Genomic DNA, 20,700 nt, shown 5'->3' on the forward strand with positions numbered 1-20,700 from the left:
AAACTCAGCCAGCGCCGTACATTCTCTAAATATCACATTTGTGCCCATCGCGTTATCGTCAGCTGCTTGCTCCAGATTGCTTTTATGTATTGGACGCAGGCAGCTCTGCTTGCATGCATGTCATTTCCCTGGTTAGAAATTATGTCAGCAGCCACCAGTACAGTCAACTGATAGTCATTGTATCTGGGATACTTGGCAGGTGGTCCCTGAGGGGAAGGAACAGATGCTGCTGACATTTCGAGTATTTTATTTTTTTTAAAAATTGCACAATTCCAAATTTCTAGTACTAGTATTGGTATTAAATACCAGGCAGCGTTGATGTTAGATGTGAAAAATCTATATGCAAGTTTAATGTAGCATTGCAGCATTTCATCTAGTATTACCTTATTTAGTTGTTTCTTTTTATATGGAAATTCATGGTATACCTCTCCCTCAAAGTGACAACCATGGGAATGCCATAGCTTTATGTTCTTGGAAGGAGGTCACTATCTCAGTCACCAGAACTGCATTGACTTTACAGCTTCTCCACAAGGGGTGACAAACTCTTATCGATGATAATGATGATGACTGCACAGTGACTGTCACACAGTTACAATGCAGGAGATCACAGTTTAGCCTCCCTGATTTTAATCTTTTAGAATCTATTGGGTTTATTTATGAGACTATGAATTCATGATGGGATTGATAGAAGAACATACAGGAATAACATTGAGGATGAAAACTAGGAAACAAAATATAGAGGCTAAAGGGGAGAACACAGGAGGTCTGCATGGAAAGAAGTACGCTGTGTCTGGTAATACATGTTATGCCGGTGTAAACAGTAAAAGGTATGCAGCACCTTCTCCGGTCAGGGATATGCTGTCAATATTTAAATCTTCAGATATTCTTTTTAATATCTGATGTTTGGAAATGTTTAGCATAATGCCATTGGTATAGCAAACAACAAGTCTTGTAATTAAGAAATGTCCAATATACCGATCTGTGCTGTATAGCTGTTGTATAACTACAACTCCCAGCATTCTCTGTCAGAAGTTCACACACAGTGCCAATATTTAATTTTATAAGATTTTTTTTTAATCTTGGAAATATAGTGTGAAACGAGCAGGGACAAGCAGGGCAATTGTAATGGAAGGATTATGGGAAACACACTGTTAATTCATGGTATTCAGTCCTTGAGTATATTTTATAGGCATGGTATCATACAATATGTCACGTATTACGTAATGACTGGCAAGTGTGAGTCAGACCGTCTGTAACCGCGTCTCCTCCTCTGTCTTACAGTGCTTCAACTGCGTCTGCAACAAAGGCGAACAAGAGAACAACTTGTAGACCAGGGCATCATGCCACGTAAGTCAACCACACACCCACCCAATATCCATGTACTTTTTATTAAAGCAGCAGTAGTGGGGAAAAATGTACTTTGGTTAAACGGCAAAACTATGTATTTAGGTCGAATAAAAAATAATTTCTAAAGAGCCGTTAATAAAAAAAATCATTATTGCTGCGATCGGTTTATGATCTGTACAGGAGTGCAGTATCTGTCACTGTAGAAGACTTCAGTTAGTCATAATTTAGTAATTATTTTGAGCTATTTCGTCAGCACATCAGGAAAGTAGGTCCACAGCCAGTGTTAAAGAGACCATTCATTGTAGAAGTAACATACAGGAACATGGACACGTTTCAGACATTAATGGGTTATTTAGTCACTTAGGACAAGTTCAGTGATTACTTGCTGATCAGTTGGTTGGAGTCCGACCACTGGGACCATCACTAATCCCAAGAGTTTAGAAATTCCCAGTCTGAATGGAGCAGTGGCTGGACATGGTCATTACCACGCTACTCTTTCTTTCTAGGACCACCACTGATAGCTGAGTACAGCGCTTTTCTTTCTCCGCCAGTCCCATAGACAATGAATAGAGCCTTGGTGATCTCGTTTGGGTCCCAACTGTCGGACCCCAATAACTGATCAGCAAGTTAAACTTGTATATTGCCTCACCTCTGGATAGATGATAACTTCTAAAGATGGAAATAACCCCTTAAAGGGATTATAATAAAATATGATTTTTCTTTTCCGGAAACAGCATCACTCTTGTTCCTGGGTTGTATCTGGTAGAGCAGCTCAACCCATTTACGTTAATGGAATGTAACCGTAATGGTGTTATTTCTGGAAAAACCTATCCTGTTTCATAATCCATCATTTTGAATTCACTTTTTGTGCTTTTTTTTTTTGAAGCCTGAAAAAAGTGCCAAGTATTGTACATAGCTATATTTAGTTTAGAAGAGTTTACAATTCTTTTATAGCAGCCCATAAGAAAGAAATGCCTTAGCGAGGGTCATGCTGAGGTTTAAAAAAAATGAAGAAAAAAAGCAACAGAGTCAAGAAGAAGCCACAAATGCCTTAATGTCTGAAGCTTCTCGTCTCATTGCAGGCTATTTTGATTATACTGCCTTAGAAGTCTATTATAATCAAACTTGTTCCCTACAGACCTTTACATACATTTATATCGCAGTAACAAAAAAAGTTTTAAAAGTAATTAAACCTTTGTAATGTAATGTCATTTAATTCCCCTTATAATTACAAGCAGATCTGTAGGGACCCAAGTCCTGTGACCCCGACCGATCGCTCAGAAACCCTCCTCCTCCACCAAGAGGTGCTCTGCTTAGCCTGGAGTATGAACTCAATAGAAAGCATAGGCTTCACAGCCTGGAGTATGAACTCAGTAGTGATCATAGGCTTCACAGCCTGGAGTATGGACTCAACAGATAGCATAGGCTTCACAGCCTGGAGTATGGACTCAGTAGTGAGCATGGGCTTCACAGCCTGGAGTATGGACTCAGTAGTGAGCATAGGCTTCACAGCCTGGAGTGTGGACTCAGTGATCATAGGCTTCACAGCCTGGAGTGTGGTCTCAGTAGTGAGCATAGGCTTCACAGCCTGGAGTATGGACTCAGTAGTGAGCATAGGCTTCACAGCCTGGAGTGTGGACTCAGTGATCATAGGCTTCACAGCCTGGAGTGTGGTCTCAGTAGTGAGCATAGGCTTCACAACCTGGAGTATGGACTCAGTAGTGAGTATAGGCTTCACAGTCTGGAGTATGGACTCAGTAGTGAGCATAGGCTTCACAGCCTGGAGTATGGACTCAGTAGTGAGCATAGGCTTCACAGCCTGGAGTGTGGACTCAGTGATCATAGGCTTCACAGCCTGGAGTGTGGTCTCAGTAGTGAGCATAGGCTTCACAGCCTGGAGTATGGACTCAGTAGTGAGCATAGGCTTCACAGTCTGGAATATGGACTCAGTAGTGAGCATAGGCTTCACAGCCTGGAGTATGGACTCAGTAGTGAGCATAGGCTTCACAGCCTGGAGTATGAACTCAGTAGTGAGCATAGGCTTCACAGCCTGGAGTATGGACTCAGTAGTGAGCATAGGCTTCACAGCCCGGAATTTGGACTCAGTAGTGAGCATAGGCTTCACAGCCTGGAGTATGCACTCAGTAGTGAGCATAGGCTTCACAGCCTGGAGTATGAACTCAGTAGTGAGCATAGGCTTCACAGCCTGGAGTATGGACTCAGTAGTGAGCATAGGCTTCACAGCCTGGAGTATGAACTCAGTAGTGAGCATAGGCTTCACAGCCTGGAGTATGGACTCAGTAGTGAGCATAGGCTTCACAGCCCGGAATTTGGACTCAGTAGTGAGCATAGGCTTCACAGCCTGGAGTATGGACTCAGTAGTGAGCATAGGCTTCACAGTCTGGAGTATGGACTCAGTAGTGAGCATAGGCTTCACAGCCTGGAGTATGGACTCAAGAGAAAGCATAGGCTTCACATCCTGAAGTATGGACTCTGTAGTGAGCATAGGCTTCACAGCCTGGAGTGTGGACTCAGTGATCATAGGCTTCACAGCCTGGAGTGTGGTCTCAGTAGTGAGCATAGGCTTCACAGCCTGGAGTATGGACTCAGTAGTGAGCATAGGCTTCACAGCCTGGAGTATGGACTCAGTAGTGAGCATAGGCTTCACAGCCCGGAATTTGGACTCAGTCGTGATCATAGTCTTCAGAGCCCGGAATTTGGACTCAGTAGTGAGCATAGGCTTCACAGCCTGGAGTATGGACTCAGTAGTGAGCATAGGCTTCACAGTCTGGAGTATGGACTCAGTAGTGAGCATAGGCTTCACAGTCTGGAGTATGGACTCAGTAGTGAGCATAGGCTTCACAGCCTGGAGTATGGACTCAAGAGAAAGCATAGGCTTCACAGCCTGGAGTGTGGACTCAATAGAAAGCATAGGCTTCACAGCCTGGAGTGTGCACTCAATAGTGAGCATAGGCTTCACAGCCTGGAGTATGCACTCAATAGAAAGCACAGGCTTCACATCCTGAAGTATGGACTCAGTAGTGAGTATAGGCTTCACAGTCTGGAGTATGGACTCAGTAGTGAGCATAGGCTTCACAGCCTGGAGTGTGGACTCAGTGATCATAGGCTTCACAGCCTGGAGTGTGGTCTCAGTAGTGAGCATAGGCTTCACAGCCTGGAGTATGGACTCAGTAGTGAGCATAGGCTTCACAGCCTGGAGTGTGGACTCAGTGATCATAGGCTTCACAGCCTGAAGTGTGGTCTCAGTAGTGAGCATAGGCTTCACAGCCTGGAGTATGAACTCAGTAGTGAGTATAGGCTTCACAGCCTGGAGTATGGACTCAGTAGTGAGCATAGGCTTCACAGTCTGGAGTATGGACTAAGTAGTGAGCATAGGCTTCACAGTCTGGAGTATGGACTTAGTAGTGAGCATAGGCTTCACAGCCTGGAGTATGGACTCAAGAGAAAACATAGGCTTCACAGCCCGGAGTGTGGACTCAATAGAAAGCATAGGCTTCACAGCCTGGAGTGTGGACTCAATAGTGAGCATAGGCTTCACAGCCTGGAGTATGCACTCAATAGAAAGCACAGGCTTCACATCCTGAAGTATGGACTCAGTAGTGAGCATAGGCTTCACAGCCTGGAGTGTGGACTCAGTGATCATAGGCTTCACAGCCTGGAGTGTGGTCTCAGTAGTGAGCATAGGCTTCACAGCCTGGAGTATGGACTCAGTAGTGAGCATAGGCTTCACAGCCTGGAGTATGGACTCAGTAGTGAGCATAGGCTTCACAGTCTGGAGTATGGACTCAGTAGTGAGCATAGGCTTCACAGTCTGGAGTATGGACTCAGTAGTGAGCATAGGCTTCACAGCCTGGAGTATGGACTCAAGAGAAAGCATAGGCTTCACAGCCTGGAGTGTGAACTCAATAGAAAGCATAGGCTTCACAGCCTGGAGTATGGACTCAATAGAAAGCATAGGCTTCATACTCCAGGCTGTGAAGCCTGTGCTTTCTATTGAGTGCATGCTCCAGGCTGTGAAGCCTATGCTTTCTATTGAGTGCATGCTCCAGGCTTTGAAGCTTATGCTTTCTATTGAGTTCATATTTCTCCAGGCTATGAAGCTTATGCTTTCAATTGAGTGCATTCTGCAAGCTGTGAAGCCTATGCTTTCTATTGAGTGCATACTCCAGGCTGTGAAGCCTATGCTTTCTATTGAGTGCATACTCCAGGCTGTGAAGCCTATGCTTTCTATTGAGTGCATACTCCAGGCTGTGAAGCCTGTGCTTTCTATTGAGTCCATACTCCAGGCTGTGAAGCCTATGCTTTCTATTGAGTCCATACTCCAGGCTGTGAAGCCTGTGCTTTCTATTGAGTGCATACTCCAGGCTGTGAAGCCTATGCTTTCTATTGAGTGCATACTCCAGGCTGTGAAGCCTATGCTTTCTATTGAGTGCATACTCCAGGCTGTGAAGCCTATGTTTTCTATTGAGTGCATACTCCAGGCTGTGAAGCCTATGCTTTCTATTGAGTCCATACTCCAGGCTGTGAAGCCTGTGCTTTCTATTGAGTGCATGCTCCAGGCTTTGAAGCTTATGCTTTCTATTGAGTGCATTCTGCAAGCTGTGAAGCCTATGCTTTCTATTGAGTGCATACTCCAGGCTGTGAAGCCTATGCTTTCTATTGAGTGCATACTCCAGGCTGTGAAGCCTATGCTTTCTATTGAGTGCATACTCCAGGCTGTGAAGCCTGTGCTTTCTATTGAGTCCATACTCCAGGCTGTGAAGCCTATGCTTTCTATTGAGTCCATACTCCAGGCTGTGAAGCCTGTGCTTTCTATTGAGTGCATGCTCCAGGCTGTGAAGCCTATGCTTTCTATTGAGTGCATACTCCAGGCTGTGAAGCCTATGCTTTCTATTGAGTGCATACTCCAGGCTGTGAAGCCTATGCTTTCTATTGAGTGCTTACTCCAGGCTGTGAAGCCTATGTTTTCTATTGAGTGCATACTCCAGGCTGTGAAGCCTATGCTTTCTATTGAGTCCATACTCCAGGCTGTGAAGCCTGTGCTTTCTATTGAGTGCATGCTCCAGGCTTTGAAGCTTATGCTTTCTATTGAGTGCATTCTGCAAGCTGTGAAGCCTATGCTTTCTATTGAGTGCATACTCCAGTCTATGAAGCCTATGCTTTCTATTGAGTCCATACTCCAGTCTATTAAGCCTGTGCTTTCTATTGAGTGCATGCTCCAGGCTGTGAAGCCTATGCTTTCTATTGAGTGCATACTCCAGGCTGTGAAGCCTATGCTTTCTATTGTGTGCATACTCCAGGCTGTGAAGCCTATGCTTTCTATTGAGTGCATACTCCAGGCTGTGAAGAATATGCTTTCTATTGAGTGCATACTCCAGGCTGTGAAGCCTATGTTTTCTATTGAGTGCATACTCCAGGCTGTGAAGCCTGTGCTTTCTATTGAGTGCATGCTCCAGGCTTTGAAGCTTATGCTTTCTATTGAGTGCATACTCCAGGCTGTGAAGCCTATGTTTTCTATTGAGTCCATACTCCAGGCTGTGAAGCCTGTGCTTTCTATTGAGTGCATGCTCCAGGCTTTGAAGCTTATGCTTTCTATTGAGTGCATTCTGCAAGCTGTGAAGCTTATGCTTTCCATTGAGTGCATACTCCAGTCTATGAAGCCTATGCTTTCTATTGAGTCCATACTCCAGTCTATGAAGCCTATGCTTTCTATTGAGTCCATACTCCAGTCTATGAAGCCTATGCTTTCTATTGAGTGCATACTCCAGGCTGTGAAGCCTGTGCTTTCTATTGAGTGCATGCTCCAGGCTTTGAAGCTTATGCTTTCTATTGAGTGCATACTCCAGGCTGTGAAGCCTATGTTTTCTATTGAGTCCATACTCCAGGCTGTGAAGCCTGTGCTTTCTATTGAGTGCATGCTCCAGGCTTTGAAGCTTATGCTTTCTATTGAGTGCATTCTGCAAGCTGTGAAGCCTATGCTTTCCATTGAGTGCATACTCCAGTCTATGAAGCCTATGCTTTCTATTGAGTCCATACTCCAGTCTATGAAGCCTATGCTTTCTATTGAGTCCATACTCCAGTCTATGAAGCCTATGCTTTCTATTGAGTCCATACTCCAGTCTATGAAGCCTATGCTTATTATTATATTATCTGTTTTAGCTTCGCATGGAGTTTCCTGACTTACATGCTAGAAAATAAATTGGATCCTATAAAATGCTGAGTTTATTATGAAAACCAGGTTAAGAATAAGTAAATGTGAAAAGTCTTATATGGTTGAACAGTTGTGTCTTGTGTTTCTGGATGTGGGTACATGAATGGTAGAATAAGATAACTGGACATTCCTGTCGGATCATCGAGCTGGAGGAGACGGAGAGGGATTAGCTTTGCTCATCTGTATATATTACATCTATGACGAGTAGACATCAGCTTCTATGACGAGTAGACATCAGCTTGTATGACGAGTAGACATCAGCTTGTATGACGAGTAGACATCAGCTTGTATGACGAGTAGACATCAGCTTGTATGACGAGTAAACATCAGCTTGTATGACGAGTAGACATCAGCTTGTATGACGAGTAGACATCAGCTTCTATGACTAGACCACATCTCGCAATGTTTCGTATGTGACCTCTGGAATACATGACCTATGTGAAAAAATGTGGGTTTCGTGTCAACAATGAACCTTATATTCCATGAGGAAATCTGAATTTGTTAAATAATTTCTCATTGACTAATTGTGTAATAGCAATTGCCACAGCTGTAGTTATATTACTAGTTCATGTGGAATGGAAACATAATGGGGAGGTGGAATTGTTGGGGCTTGTTCACTTCTTCATCCCCTTCAGAGGATGTTTTCTACAGTGAGTGTTAGAGGGTTGTACAAAATAATAATAAAAAAAAGCATGGCTGCTTTCATACAACAACATGGATCACATCTATCCATGGAATGTGTAACATAAAATATGACTTTCTTACAAGAACAAGGGCTACATCTGTCCATAGGTAGAGTCTGGTATTGCAGCTCAGTTCCTCTGGAGTGACTCATGGGTAGGTGTGATGCTGTTTTTGGTAGAAAACAAGATATATTTTTCAACCCTTTAACGAGCGACTTTTCGGCTGTTGTAAAACATAAACTTCTAGCACTCTCTGTGACTGTCAGGGCATGATAATAGTGCCAATTACATTACCAGGATAGCCACAGGTTGGAGGAAACCTACTCCGACAAAGGCTGTGATCATACATTGATTTTCACAGTAAAGAAGTTGGCAGAAAATAATACAATCAAAAACAGTGACCCTCTTCATCAAAACTGTGTAATGGCCCCCATATACATTAGACTAATGTGGGCCGAACCCGCTAATATCGACTGGCTTGGCCGATAGTCTAATATGTATGGGGTCGCCGTTTGACTGATGGTCGGGAGAGATGTCAATCGCTTATGTCCGGTTTTGGACTACTGTTGTCATTGTTCCATCGGAAGACCCCGGCCGACGTGCGAGCCTGCAGCTTTCTTATAAAGACCACAGGAGCACTCGGGCAAAGTGAGCTCAAGTTTATGGGGGAGAGTCTGCTGAGATGGCTGTCAGACAAACGATCGGCCGAAGCAGCATGCAGCCGACAACCATCCAATACGTATCTCACTTGAGTTTTTTGGAACAAACCGCACTAATCTCACGGATCTGTTGCATAATTGATGTAATCACAATCAGAGGGTCTGTCTGGCTTCCATTATTTGTCAGTTTTTAGAAGGAAAGAAAAAGTTTTGCACACTGCCCTTTTTTTCTTCTATTCTATAAATGGACACATTACTGACCCCAGACGGACTCCATAATAATTGGTGGGGCCTTCTGGTTCCTTTTTTATCAGTTCTGCCACTTTTTTATTTTACATTAATATTTATTCCATTTTCAGTTCCTAAAAACGGAATGTGAAAGTGCAAGTGTGAATGTAAACAAGCAAAAAAAAAGACAGTGTTTCTTCCCAGTGTATCCTGGCTCTAAACGTACTATTATGGAGCATGATATGACAGGCATCACTGTGTTACCAGTGCAGAAACCGTATGTGAACATTGCCAAATGCCATATGTCAATTATGAGATAAAATTGAGTCTCTCCAAATACGTCTTTTCCGTCAGTTTTATCCTTTATGTGAATACACAAATCTTATATTCTATTTCTTCTGCTCCTTGCCAAAGCTAACATTGTCTTCTCTCATTTTCAGCTTTAAAAAGCCCTGCCGCGTTTCACGAGCAGATCAAAAGCTTGGAGCGTGCCAGGGTAAGAATGAATGCTTAATATATGAGAAATAGAAATCTCACAAGTGGATTAACACTTAAAAATGATGTTGAAGACATGCTGTAAATATCTTATAAAGTACTTTAGTGGTTCGCCAAAATCTGCATTGTAGGCAAAGTTAGTCCTCTGCTTTAGCGATGAGGATAGAGCAGCATGTGTACATGAAGAAATGACTGGCTATATACACTGGCTTATGATTTCCTATATTACCTTATGTGCAGACTGAGAACTTCCTGAAGCACAAGATTCGCAGCCGACCCGAGCGATCTGAGCTTGTGAGGATGCACATCTTAGAAGGTAAGGATAATAATTAGCGGGAATCATCTCCTAACTTAGGCAACCTCTTATAAATCACTTTGTCTACAGGAGTGAATAAGGTCCTGGGTGGCCGATATGTCTGCATTCAGCAAAAATATTCCACTTTATGCTGTACATGACTGATGCTGCTCTTTCTTTACATTTAGCTTTTTTATTTGCAGTGTCTTATGCTGTTTATGAATAGAACATATATTTTCGGACTTCCTATTTAGCTGAGCCAGATAGGGATCGCCTTTCTATAAAGCCATCCATTAAGGGTCTGTTAGACAATTGCCACATATCTCATGGGAAGCAATGGGATCAGGTGGACTGAAATCATGCTCATCTTATTCACTGCTGAGCTATCCCCATGACATGAGCCTTGATACCTTGCACATATAATGATATTATCGCATGCTATACTGTCGTCCAGTTGTAGCTTTACGATCACTTGAATAAACTAAAGTAAAACCCTTCGGTAAGTACAGTCTCACAGTCCGATTTTTGCAATTAAAAAATGTGCACCCCCTAATGTATTCACATCTGCAAACAAGGGTGCTTGGTGCTCCCTTGGTGTAGCCAAGTGTAAAGATCTGAGATTGTGGGTTTTAATAATCACCTAGGCATGTTGATGATGCAACAACATTTTATTCCTCACAGCCATGGTAAAACAGCAATTCCAGGTAAATGTCCAAAATACAATTGTCTCAGTAAACAAGATCCCCTTTCCGGGACGGTATAGTTCCACTGCCTTTGTGCCAGTATAGTCTGTAGTCACAGTCCCCGATCCTCCAGACAACAGGTAAAACGATGGAAGCACAGGTATCCAGTAGCAACAATCCTTTAAGAAAGTTTAAATCTCAAGGACAGATCCCACAACTGCAGCATGTTTATCCAGTCCAGTCGGTAACTGATCTCCAACACTCCATATGCCATGCATCCATCCATCCTTCCAGGTCCTCAGACTCCATCCTATTCCTTTGATGTCATTCCACCAACTCCCCACTAAACATTTGGCTTCTTTTCTCCTTCACTGGGATCAGCCCCTTGAATGGCCAGAACTGCTCTCACCCTCCCCCACCAAAGCTTAAGTGTGCATTAGTGGAGGTATTTTCTCAGGTGAAACCCATCACCTGGGTCTGCATGTGAGACTCCCTGTGGTGACTACTCCTCTGGATCTCCTTTCAACACTTAAGCCCCCGTCTCACATAGCGATATCGCTAGCGATATCGCTGCTGAGTCACGGTTTTGGTGACTCACCAGCGACCTCACCAGCGATGTCGCTGTGTGTGACACTTTGCAACGATCAGGCCCCTGCTGTGAGGTCGCTGATCGTTGCAAAGTGTCCTGGACCATTTTTTGGTCGTTGGCCTCCCGCTGGCCAGCACACATCGCTGTGTGTGACCAGCGGGACCAACGATCTGGCTGGTAACTATGGTAAACATCGGGTTACTAGGGGCACGCGCGCACTTAGTAACCCGCTGTTTACCATGGATACCACTCTGCTACGGTGCGCGGAGGCTCCCGCGCATCGTAGCAGAGTGGTATCCATGGTAAACAGCGGGTTACTAGGGGCACACGCGCACTTAGTAACCCGATGTTTACCATAGTTACCAGCCTGCTCCTGCTTGCAGCAGGCTGGTAACGGGAGCAGGACATCGTGGAACGATTCTTTCCACGATATCGCTGCTCCCCTGATCGCTGGTGAGCCTGCCTGTTTGACAGCTCACCAGCGATGTATTAGCGATGCAGCAACGATCCCTGACAGGTCGTATCGTTGTCGGGATCGCTGCTGCATCGCTTAGTGTGACGGGGCCCTTAGGCAAATAGTTGCTGTTTGAACAATGGCTTAAGGCTCCTGAGATACTGATGAGATTACTGGAATGCTGGACACTTTTACAAGTAAAATTAGTGTATATAAAGAGCAAGCAGAACATTAATAAAACACAGCAACAAATCTCTAATAAAACACAATAATAATATTGACGGAAACGGAGCTCTGTGATGGAAAAGTCTCATAGTCTTTATTAAGTGGGCAGCTCCTCGGACCGGGTGCCTCCATGCACTGATTTGCAGGACTCCTTGTTTGCTTTCATCCACCTCCCTTTTTTCTGATTGATAGCCCTGGCTTTCCCCGACGAGCACTGTCTGCTAGTGAAAACGTGTTCATGCTCGTGCATAGTCTTCTCTCCTATTTCCTGATGTCACTCATTAAACATTGACAGCTTCAGTGACAGAGGAGTGGGCTGTGCACAAGTGCACACTTACATGACCCTGGTGGAGCGAAGTGTCCTTAAAGGAAATGTAGTTAGTCTAGAATGTATTTGCAGTGCACAGACTCGCTTAAAGGGAATCTGTCAGCAGATTTTTTTTTATTTAACCCGAAGGCAGCATGACGTAAGGGGCTGAGACACTGATTTCAGCAATGTGTCACTTATTAGGCTGTGTGCTGTTGTTTCAATATAATCAGTGTTTTATCAGCAGGAGATAAACACTACAGGACTACAGCTGGCATGCATCCTGGTCCAACTATTTCCCCACCAATAATTAGCAGCTCACTGTCAATATACAATGTACATGGAGAGCTGTGGTGTGGGCTGGGTTAGCTTTCTGAGCACTGCTATATCTAAAAACTCTGATTGTATCCAAACTGCTGTACCCAGTAAACTAAGTGATACATCACTAGAATCAGGGTCTCTTTTCAGATGAGGTAGCAAAAACCTAGTGACAGATTCCCTTTAAGCCATATTTAAACACAACCTAGGGACACAATATTGTCCCAGGATAAGAAGAGATATATGCCAAATAGGTACTAAAATGTTTTCATTTCTATTGAAACAATTTAAAAAGATATATAAAAAAATACTAAAGATATATACAGGGAAAACCACAAAAAAGAGGGGCACATGACGCCCCTGAAGAAGCGAGGCGAAACGGCGAACATTTTTTAGTACCTATTTGTGTTTAAATATACTTTAGTGAAGTGGTATGCACCAATAACATTAAGGACTGGTTGATAAAATACCTTTAAGCCTTTTCTACAATTATCAATGCTGAACGCCACAATTCCTATTCCTACAACCTCTAGTGCTGAAATATCATGTTTTCTCTAAATGTTTAGAAGCGGGTTACGTATCTGAGAAATCTTAGAGGCTTCTTAATTACCTATAGATAAATTATACTCGAAGACTTCGCTGTTCCCTTTGCTTTATACGTCTCTGAACCCCGTGTTCTCTTCTATTGTACGCCATTGTGAATTGTACAGATGGTGTTTTCTCATCGTGGCTTATGTACAGAAATGATGAGATTACGACAACAGGTTACATACAGATGGGAAGCAAGTGTGCCGATGAGTCACGATGGCTGGTTCTATCACTTATCCTACAAGTTGTTCCTACCACGTTCAGTAAGCGGGGGCTTTCACCAGGCTCCTCTATGGATTCAGTTATGTAGAAGAGGAAGAAATAATTAATAAGTAATGTAATGTATTAGAAAATCTCAGGGTAGAGAATGGGGTTTATACATGTATTTTTGGGGGGGATTTGTAGTACAGCAGGTCTTGTCCATTGCCTCCCAGCATTAGGGAAGTTTATGAATGATGCATGTCATCATCTGGTTGGATTTATATTCTGTGCCGCTGTAATAAGCAACTTTTCTGATGATGATAATCACTTCATACCTCGCAGGGGTTTCTCCTGGTAAATGTTTCTATTGTCAGGGGACATAATATAACAGCTGCAGACTGGATCATCAGGTCTGATGGCTCCTAGGACTTTGTTATCACACTTACTGTACATGTGAAAATAGGGCGCAGTCATTGTTGGGAAAGACCTTAATCTCCATGCCCCTACTGTTTTACATTAAAGGGGTTGTGGCATAAAAAACATTTAACACCTATCCACAGAATCAGTTGCTCCACAAATCCAGAGAACAGAAGATCCTAAAGTCCTGTGAGAATGGAGTAATAGCAAGGATGTGTGTCCACCACTCCTAGAGACCGGGGAAGGCACAATGGTCTTTAGAACTCAGTTCTTTTGATCAGTCGGACCCCAGCAATCATACATGCAATAATCATACATATACAGTTGAAACCAGAAGTTTGCATACACTATATAAAAAGACACACATTCATGTTTTTCTCAATATCTGACAAGAAATCAGCATAAACCTTTCCCGTTTTAGGTCAATTAGGATTACCATAATTATTAATATTTGTCAAATGCCAGAATAATGAGAGAGAGAGAATGTTTTAAGGCATTTTTATTACTTAGTGCAAAGTCAAAAGTTTACATACATTTCGTTAGTATTTGGTACCATTGCCCTTAGACTGAATGCCTTGGGTCAAACGTTTGGGATATCCTTCCACAAGCTTCTCACAATAGTTGGTCAGAATTTGGGCCCATTCCTCCTGACAAAACTGGTGTAACTGATCCAGGTTTGTAGGTCTCCTTACTCACACCTGCCTTTTCAGCTTTGCCCATAAATTTTCAATAGGATTGAGATCAGGGCTTTGTGATGGCCACTCCAAAACATTGGGTTTGTTATCCTTAAGCCACTTGTTACCATTTTGGCAGTATGCTTCGGGTCATTGTCCATTTGAAAGACCCATTTCCGCCCAAGCTTTAACTTCCTGGCTGATGTCTTGAGATGTTGCTTCAGTATTGCCACATAATCTTCTTTTCTCATGATGCCATCTATTTTGTGAAGTGCACCAGTCCCACATGCAGCTAAACAACCCCACATCATGATGCTGCCACCCCCGTGTTTCACAGTTGGGATGGTGTTCTTAGGCTTCCAAGCTTCTCCCTTTTTCCTCCAACCGTAACGATGGTCACTATGCCCTAAAAGTTAAATTTTAGTTTCATCAGACCACAGGACATGTCTCCAAAACTTAAGGTCTGTGTTCCAGTGTTCATTTGCAAACATTAATCTGGCTTTTTTATGTTTCTTTTGGAGCAATGGCTTCTTTATGGCAGAGTGGCCTTTCAGCCCATGTTGATACAGTACTCGTTTCACTGTGAATATTAACACAATCTTACCAGTTTCTGCCATCATCTTCACAAAGTCTTTTGCTTTTGTCCTTGGGTTGATATGCACATGTCAGACCAAAGCACGTTCATCTCTGGGACACAGAACCCATCTCCTTCCTGAGCGGTATGATGGCTGGACATTTCCATCTTGTTTGTACTTGCGTATAATTGTTTGTTAAGATGAACAAGGCACCTTGAGGTATATTTAAATTGTACCCAAGGATGTGCCAGACTTGTGCAAGTCCACAATTCTCTTCCTGATATCTTGGCTGATTTCTTTAGACTTTCCCATGATGCTACACAAAGAAGCAGTGTGTTTCTGGTGTGCATTAAAATATATCCACAGGTGTGTCTCTAATTAACTCAGATGTTGCCAAAAAAAACTATCAGAAGCTTCCAAACACATGACATCATCATATGGGCAGTCCAGAATTGTTTAAAGGCATAGTGATCTTAGTGTACGTAAACTTTTGACTTTGCAATAAGTAATAAAAAATGCCTTAAAACATTCTCTCTCTCATTATTCTGGCATTTGGCAAATATTAAAAATTATGGTAATCCTAATTGACCTAAAATTGGAAAGGTTTATTCTGATTTCACGTCAGATATTGAGAAAAACATGCATATGTGTCTTTTTTTATAGTGTATGTAAACTTCTGCTTTCAACTGTATGTGTGTTCTTTATGAGATGGTTATCAGCTCATTGCTAGTGAAGACAGGTCCTATATATATTCTCATTGAAAATCTGATTAAAATGTGGGATGATTTGGCAAGTGTCCTCTTGACGTTGACCGGCCATCATGCATCAACATTTCTTTCTAAAACAAAATGTCATAGTTTTGCAACTCAAGACAAAATGTGAACATAGCCGTAATGATAATTCCAATTAGGACAATAAGAATCTTCTCCTGAAAGTTGAACTTAGAGTCTGATCTCCCAGTATTTGGGTGATACTGTTGGATGATGAATGTTTCTACCACTATTTTTTGTCAGACACCAGGTGACACGTCGCACAGTTTGGATGCAGTACTCAGTAATAAGTTTGGAGTAATACTATAGATATTAGAGTCCAGTTACTTAATCCCAAAAGGCAGTTAGATATTTTTAGGAAAACTACAAAATAATCAAAAAAAAAGTGATTCCCACCAGCAAATTGCTGGGAACGTTGAATTCTGGGATTTTTCCAGCTCTGATTTAGAACAACATATGAGATTTTATTACAGATGGGTATAATGATTTTGTGCAAATATATGATCTCTAATGTGAATGGCCACCATCTGGATATGTTGGGAAGCAAGTTTTTAATGATACAGACAGAAACAATGAGCTTATGTTACTTTCTGCAGTCACCCCCAGGGCCCTCCAGTCTCACCCATTAGAAATACAGGTGTCGTGTCACTTTCTTGCTCATGGAGACCATTTTCAGCTACTTTGTATCTGCTAAAAGTGCAAAAAGTTGTCCCCTCCCAACCATAACTGTCAAGAAGAGTGATGCCAATCCTATTACTTGATTTTCTTGGGTTGCTGGTGGTCTGTATGATCTTCTAGAATACAATGAGTCTTATTTATTAAAAGAGCACCGGTGGAAGAGCGTCCTTGCTGTCCATAAGAGTCAATCAGAGTTTAGATATATTTTTTAATGTCCACTGAAATATGGGATCTGGAAGTTGACTGCTACTTTCTGGAAAGTTTTTATATCCTGGGCCTATTGTTCTCCACCTGTAGAGCAGAAGTTGCGTCTATAAAGCTGAACAATCTGTTCCTTGTAGACTTAATAGTTCACAAAGGAACAATTAGCAATTGTCCATGTAATACACAATGGTTTTAGTGCCTGCATTCTCAGAATGTTCTCCAACCTCTGTCAAATGAAAGAAATAACCACATGTACTTTTCTCCTTGTGCAGAGACACATGCCGAGCCGTCCCTGCAGGCCACGCAAATGAAATTAAAGAGGGCACGATTGGCAGATGATCTCAATGAAAAGATTGCTCAAAGGCCCGGACCAATGGAGCTAGTCGAAAAGAACATCCTTCCCGTGGACTCCAGCGTTAAGGAAGCTATTAAAGGCATGTAGTAAAAAATAAAAAAAACATGGCTAGGTTCTGTCATTATTTTTGCTCCTAAGAAGGAGAGCATGGTGATAGTAGTTGGTTACTTCCATCTTGACCTCATAATACAATCAGATATAGCCACTGGTCAATCCTAGGCTGTCCTCTAGTTGGTGATCATGAAACTGTGACCATGATGGGGATTCATGTTAGGCTTGTGTAATTTTAAAGATAGCCATACATCTTCGATAGCTGTCTGACACATGCACACTCATTTCGGCTGAGCGTGCATTTGAAGAAATTATCGGGCACAGTGTTTTTCAACATAAAGCGCTGCAGAATATGTTGGCGCTATATAAATAAAGATTATTATTATTATTATGCCCAATCTGTTTATTCCCCTACACTTGCTCTTTTAAATGCAGGTCAAAATAATGTCCAGAATCTCACAGCTCAGGATGCAGAAACGCTCCGGGCCTGCCTGGCCGCACTTACAGCGCAGTGTACAAGCTTTATATAAAGCCTATGGGTATACACCACTGTTTGAGGGCTTAGGCTGGAGCTGAGCATTTCAGCCTCCTGAGTTGCCCGATTCTGAACAGAGTTCTAAGGGATCGGTGGGAGTCTCAGGACCCCGACTCCCCACTAATAAGCAGCATATTTAAGGATTTGAAAAATATTTAAAAAAGACTCCAGAGTTTAGTTAGACTGTAACCACCAGGAAGCAGCGGCACATGTCACTGAGCGCTAGTGTCTGATTCATGGCTGGCACACTGTGCATAAGGTTCCCCCCAGGCATCGTTGAACTTTTGGATGAAGTCATGAAACATGACTAGGAGGAAAATCTGTTCTTACTAAAAAGTAAAAGATTAGTGATGAGCATAAGGCATGTAGTGAAACTTAAAGGGGATATCCGGGGCTTAAAAAAAAGGCATGTAGTTGCTAAGAGAGGCAACTACCTGTCTGTTGTAAGAAGAAAAAAAGACAGAAACACAATACACAAATCCCCTGCCATGAATAAATAAACCGCAATAGTGCATGAAAAAAAATATAGGGTAGTGAACATAATTTTGATCAAAATAATGCAAAAGCCATCCCACCTCGTCATGGTGATCCTATTTGGGACAGTCCTAACTCTAATATTTAAAACTTTACCGTTTGTCAAGTGACATGCATGTAGATAAGGGCTGAGAGACTGAACCCAGCTAGTGGACACAGAGACCTGGGGAGCAAGATGAATAAAGTTTCCAGATCAAGGAAAGGGCAGGCCACACCCTTATATGAACTTGTGCATATTAGACTGAAGAAATTAACTGGAACGTAAATTGGTGTGCATGCAGCATGTAAGAGCATGTTCACCCATGGCCATTAAACAGAAAAAAAAACAAAGACAGAAACACAATACACAAATACCCTGCGATAAATAAATCTCAATAGTGCATGTAAATAATATAGGGTACTTAGTTAACATAATTTTGATTAAAATAATGCAAAAGCCATCCCACCTCATCACGGTGACCATATTTGGGACAGTCCTAACTCTAATATTTAAAACTTTACCGTTTGTCATGCTGATTGACAGCTGGCTTTCACAATTAGGCAGCAGAGAAACAGCTGTCAATCAGCATGATACCAGTAGTCCCGCCCTGTCAACAGGAAGAGAAACTGCTGCTCTGTTGACAGGGAGCAGCTGAATCTCTGCCAGGAGCAGTCAATGACCGGCGCCGGGTACAATAGACAGGTAGTCGTCTGATACCAACTACATGCCTTTTTTTTTTTATTAATGTCCCATATATCCCCTTTAAGTAAAGACTGAAAAACTGCAGATATGATAGGAAGACGGAGGATGGTATACCTTAGTTTGACCTCTTACCTAACCCCAGATCTCAGCTTCACGTACACATAGCATAATCCAGGTAAAGCCTTAGTACGTAGTTGGCAATTAGATCAGCATTTTTGCAGAACATTTTTCTTTTTTTTCCCTAGATATGTGGAATCTCTGAGATACTTCATTAGGACACATAGCCTGACCAGATGGTTGCACTTCATGCTATGTTAGATACTTACTTTAGCAGAAGTAGCTCTGACCAGACTTATTTCTCATCTGTAAGTGTCATTTATTAGAGTTATGATTGACAGTGTGTCAAACAAGGCAGGTATGTAGCGCTAGATCAGGAACTATATTCTGTCGTTTCCAATGCTTTATGGGTAAGTGATGATATCGTATATTATTGCAGTTGGCCAGCCGGATTATCCTGAAAACACAGATGCTTTCTCATTTGATGAGGACAGTGATGCCTTTTCACCAGAACAGCCAGCAAGCCAAGAATCTCAGGGATCAGCCGCTTCTCCTGGAGAGGTCAAGCTCATCGAGTCTGCCTCTCCTTCATCCAACATTAATATTCAGGTATGATCAATGGAAATTAACTTTTACAGGGCTATACTTGTAGGATTAGCTTTAGTAATGTGAGGTTGTTAAAGTGCAGCCAAATGAGTTTTCAAACCCCAACTTTAGATGAGCCCAATCTGCATTTTACTTGTTAGAATTGTGTATTTGCTCAGAGGTGTAAATATTGGGGATGATGAGGCTGCAGTTGCAGTGGAGGCCTAAAATGCAGACTGCCCCGTGTTAGGAAATTAGTGCTACTAGTGATGTATGATAGTGTGTTATACATAATGCAAGGTCCGATGGACAGTGCATCGATCATATTTTAGTTTTCTTCAATTTTTTTTCAGGTATTGCTCTAAACATAACATTGTGTATTAGGTTTTTTGAGCATTTGTTTGAGAATCTGTCAGTAAGATCAACCTCCCTCAAGCAACATATACAGGCATGCAGGTCTTTGAATTTTAAACCAATCGGCCCCTTTATTTCTTCTATATGCTGCTGCATCCCTGAGTGTTTAGCATTTTTAATCACATGAAAATGAGGTGTTAAATGCTCTGGGCATGACTGAGCACTTAACAAGCCACTGCCTTCTGAGGGTGTTTTCCCTCTCAGTACCAGCCTCTTTAGCTTGATTGATAGCTCACTGTGTCCTATCAGGTGTCAAGCAAGGAAATCAGACAGGGAGCTATCAATCAAGCTAAAGAAACTGGTGTTGGGCGGGGAAACAATCTTGTTAAGTGCTCTGTCACACCTAGAGAACTTAACACCTAATTTGCATATGAATGAAAAAACTTTAATTACTCAAGAATGCAGCAACAGATAGAAGATATAAATGGGTCAATGGATTTACATTACAAAGACCTGCATATGATATATGAGACTTGGGGGGGGGAAAGTTGGTCTAACTGTCAGATTTACTTTAAGTGACTCTGTTACAGATTTTTCATTTGGCTCAGGTAGACACAAGGTGGGCCAAGATTCCCATATCTATGGTGCCATGCAAACAATTATTCAATGTCTGTAGTTAGCAGGGACTATCAGACAGGTTGGCTTTTCACTGTCTGGTTCTTTTGTTTTCTCTGAGATAAGCGTCTCCTTTGGGTTTTGGCAGCCACTTATCACCCAACTCAGTAAAAACAACATGCGGTTTTGGTTGCTGTGAACATGGAGGTCAGTGGGGGCTTCAGCCATATTAGGTTGATGGAGGTCTGACTGCATTATTTACACCTTATATTAAAGCCGCCGTTTACATTAGTATTCTATGGATTGCTTT

General features: G+C 42.3%; 1 protein-coding gene across 7 annotated transcripts in view; it reads left to right on the forward strand.

The window, feature by feature from the left end:
- The window catches only part of MRTFB (myocardin related transcription factor B), a 322,168-nt gene that overhangs the window by 240,375 nt on the left and 61,093 nt on the right, over window positions 1-20,700 (forward strand). For all 7 annotated transcript variants that reach the window (XM_073647701.1, XM_073647702.1, XM_073647706.1 and 4 more), the window contains 5 exons: window positions 1,282-1,347; window positions 9,590-9,645; window positions 9,885-9,960; window positions 16,895-17,056; window positions 19,276-19,445. In XM_073647701.1, the coding sequence (XP_073503802.1) occupies window positions 1,282-1,347; window positions 9,590-9,645; window positions 9,885-9,960; window positions 16,895-17,056; window positions 19,276-19,445 (530 nt within the window). The remainder of the gene's footprint in view (window positions 1-1,281; window positions 1,348-9,589; window positions 9,646-9,884; window positions 9,961-16,894; window positions 17,057-19,275; window positions 19,446-20,700) is intronic.

The sequence above is a fragment of the Phyllobates terribilis genome, unplaced genomic scaffold, assembly GCF_046119375.1.
Source record: "Phyllobates terribilis strain yellow unplaced genomic scaffold, ASM4611937v1 Scaffold_9__5_contigs__length_417890890, whole genome shotgun sequence".
In the NCBI taxonomy this organism is placed as follows: domain Eukaryota; kingdom Metazoa; phylum Chordata; class Amphibia; order Anura; family Dendrobatidae; genus Phyllobates; species Phyllobates terribilis.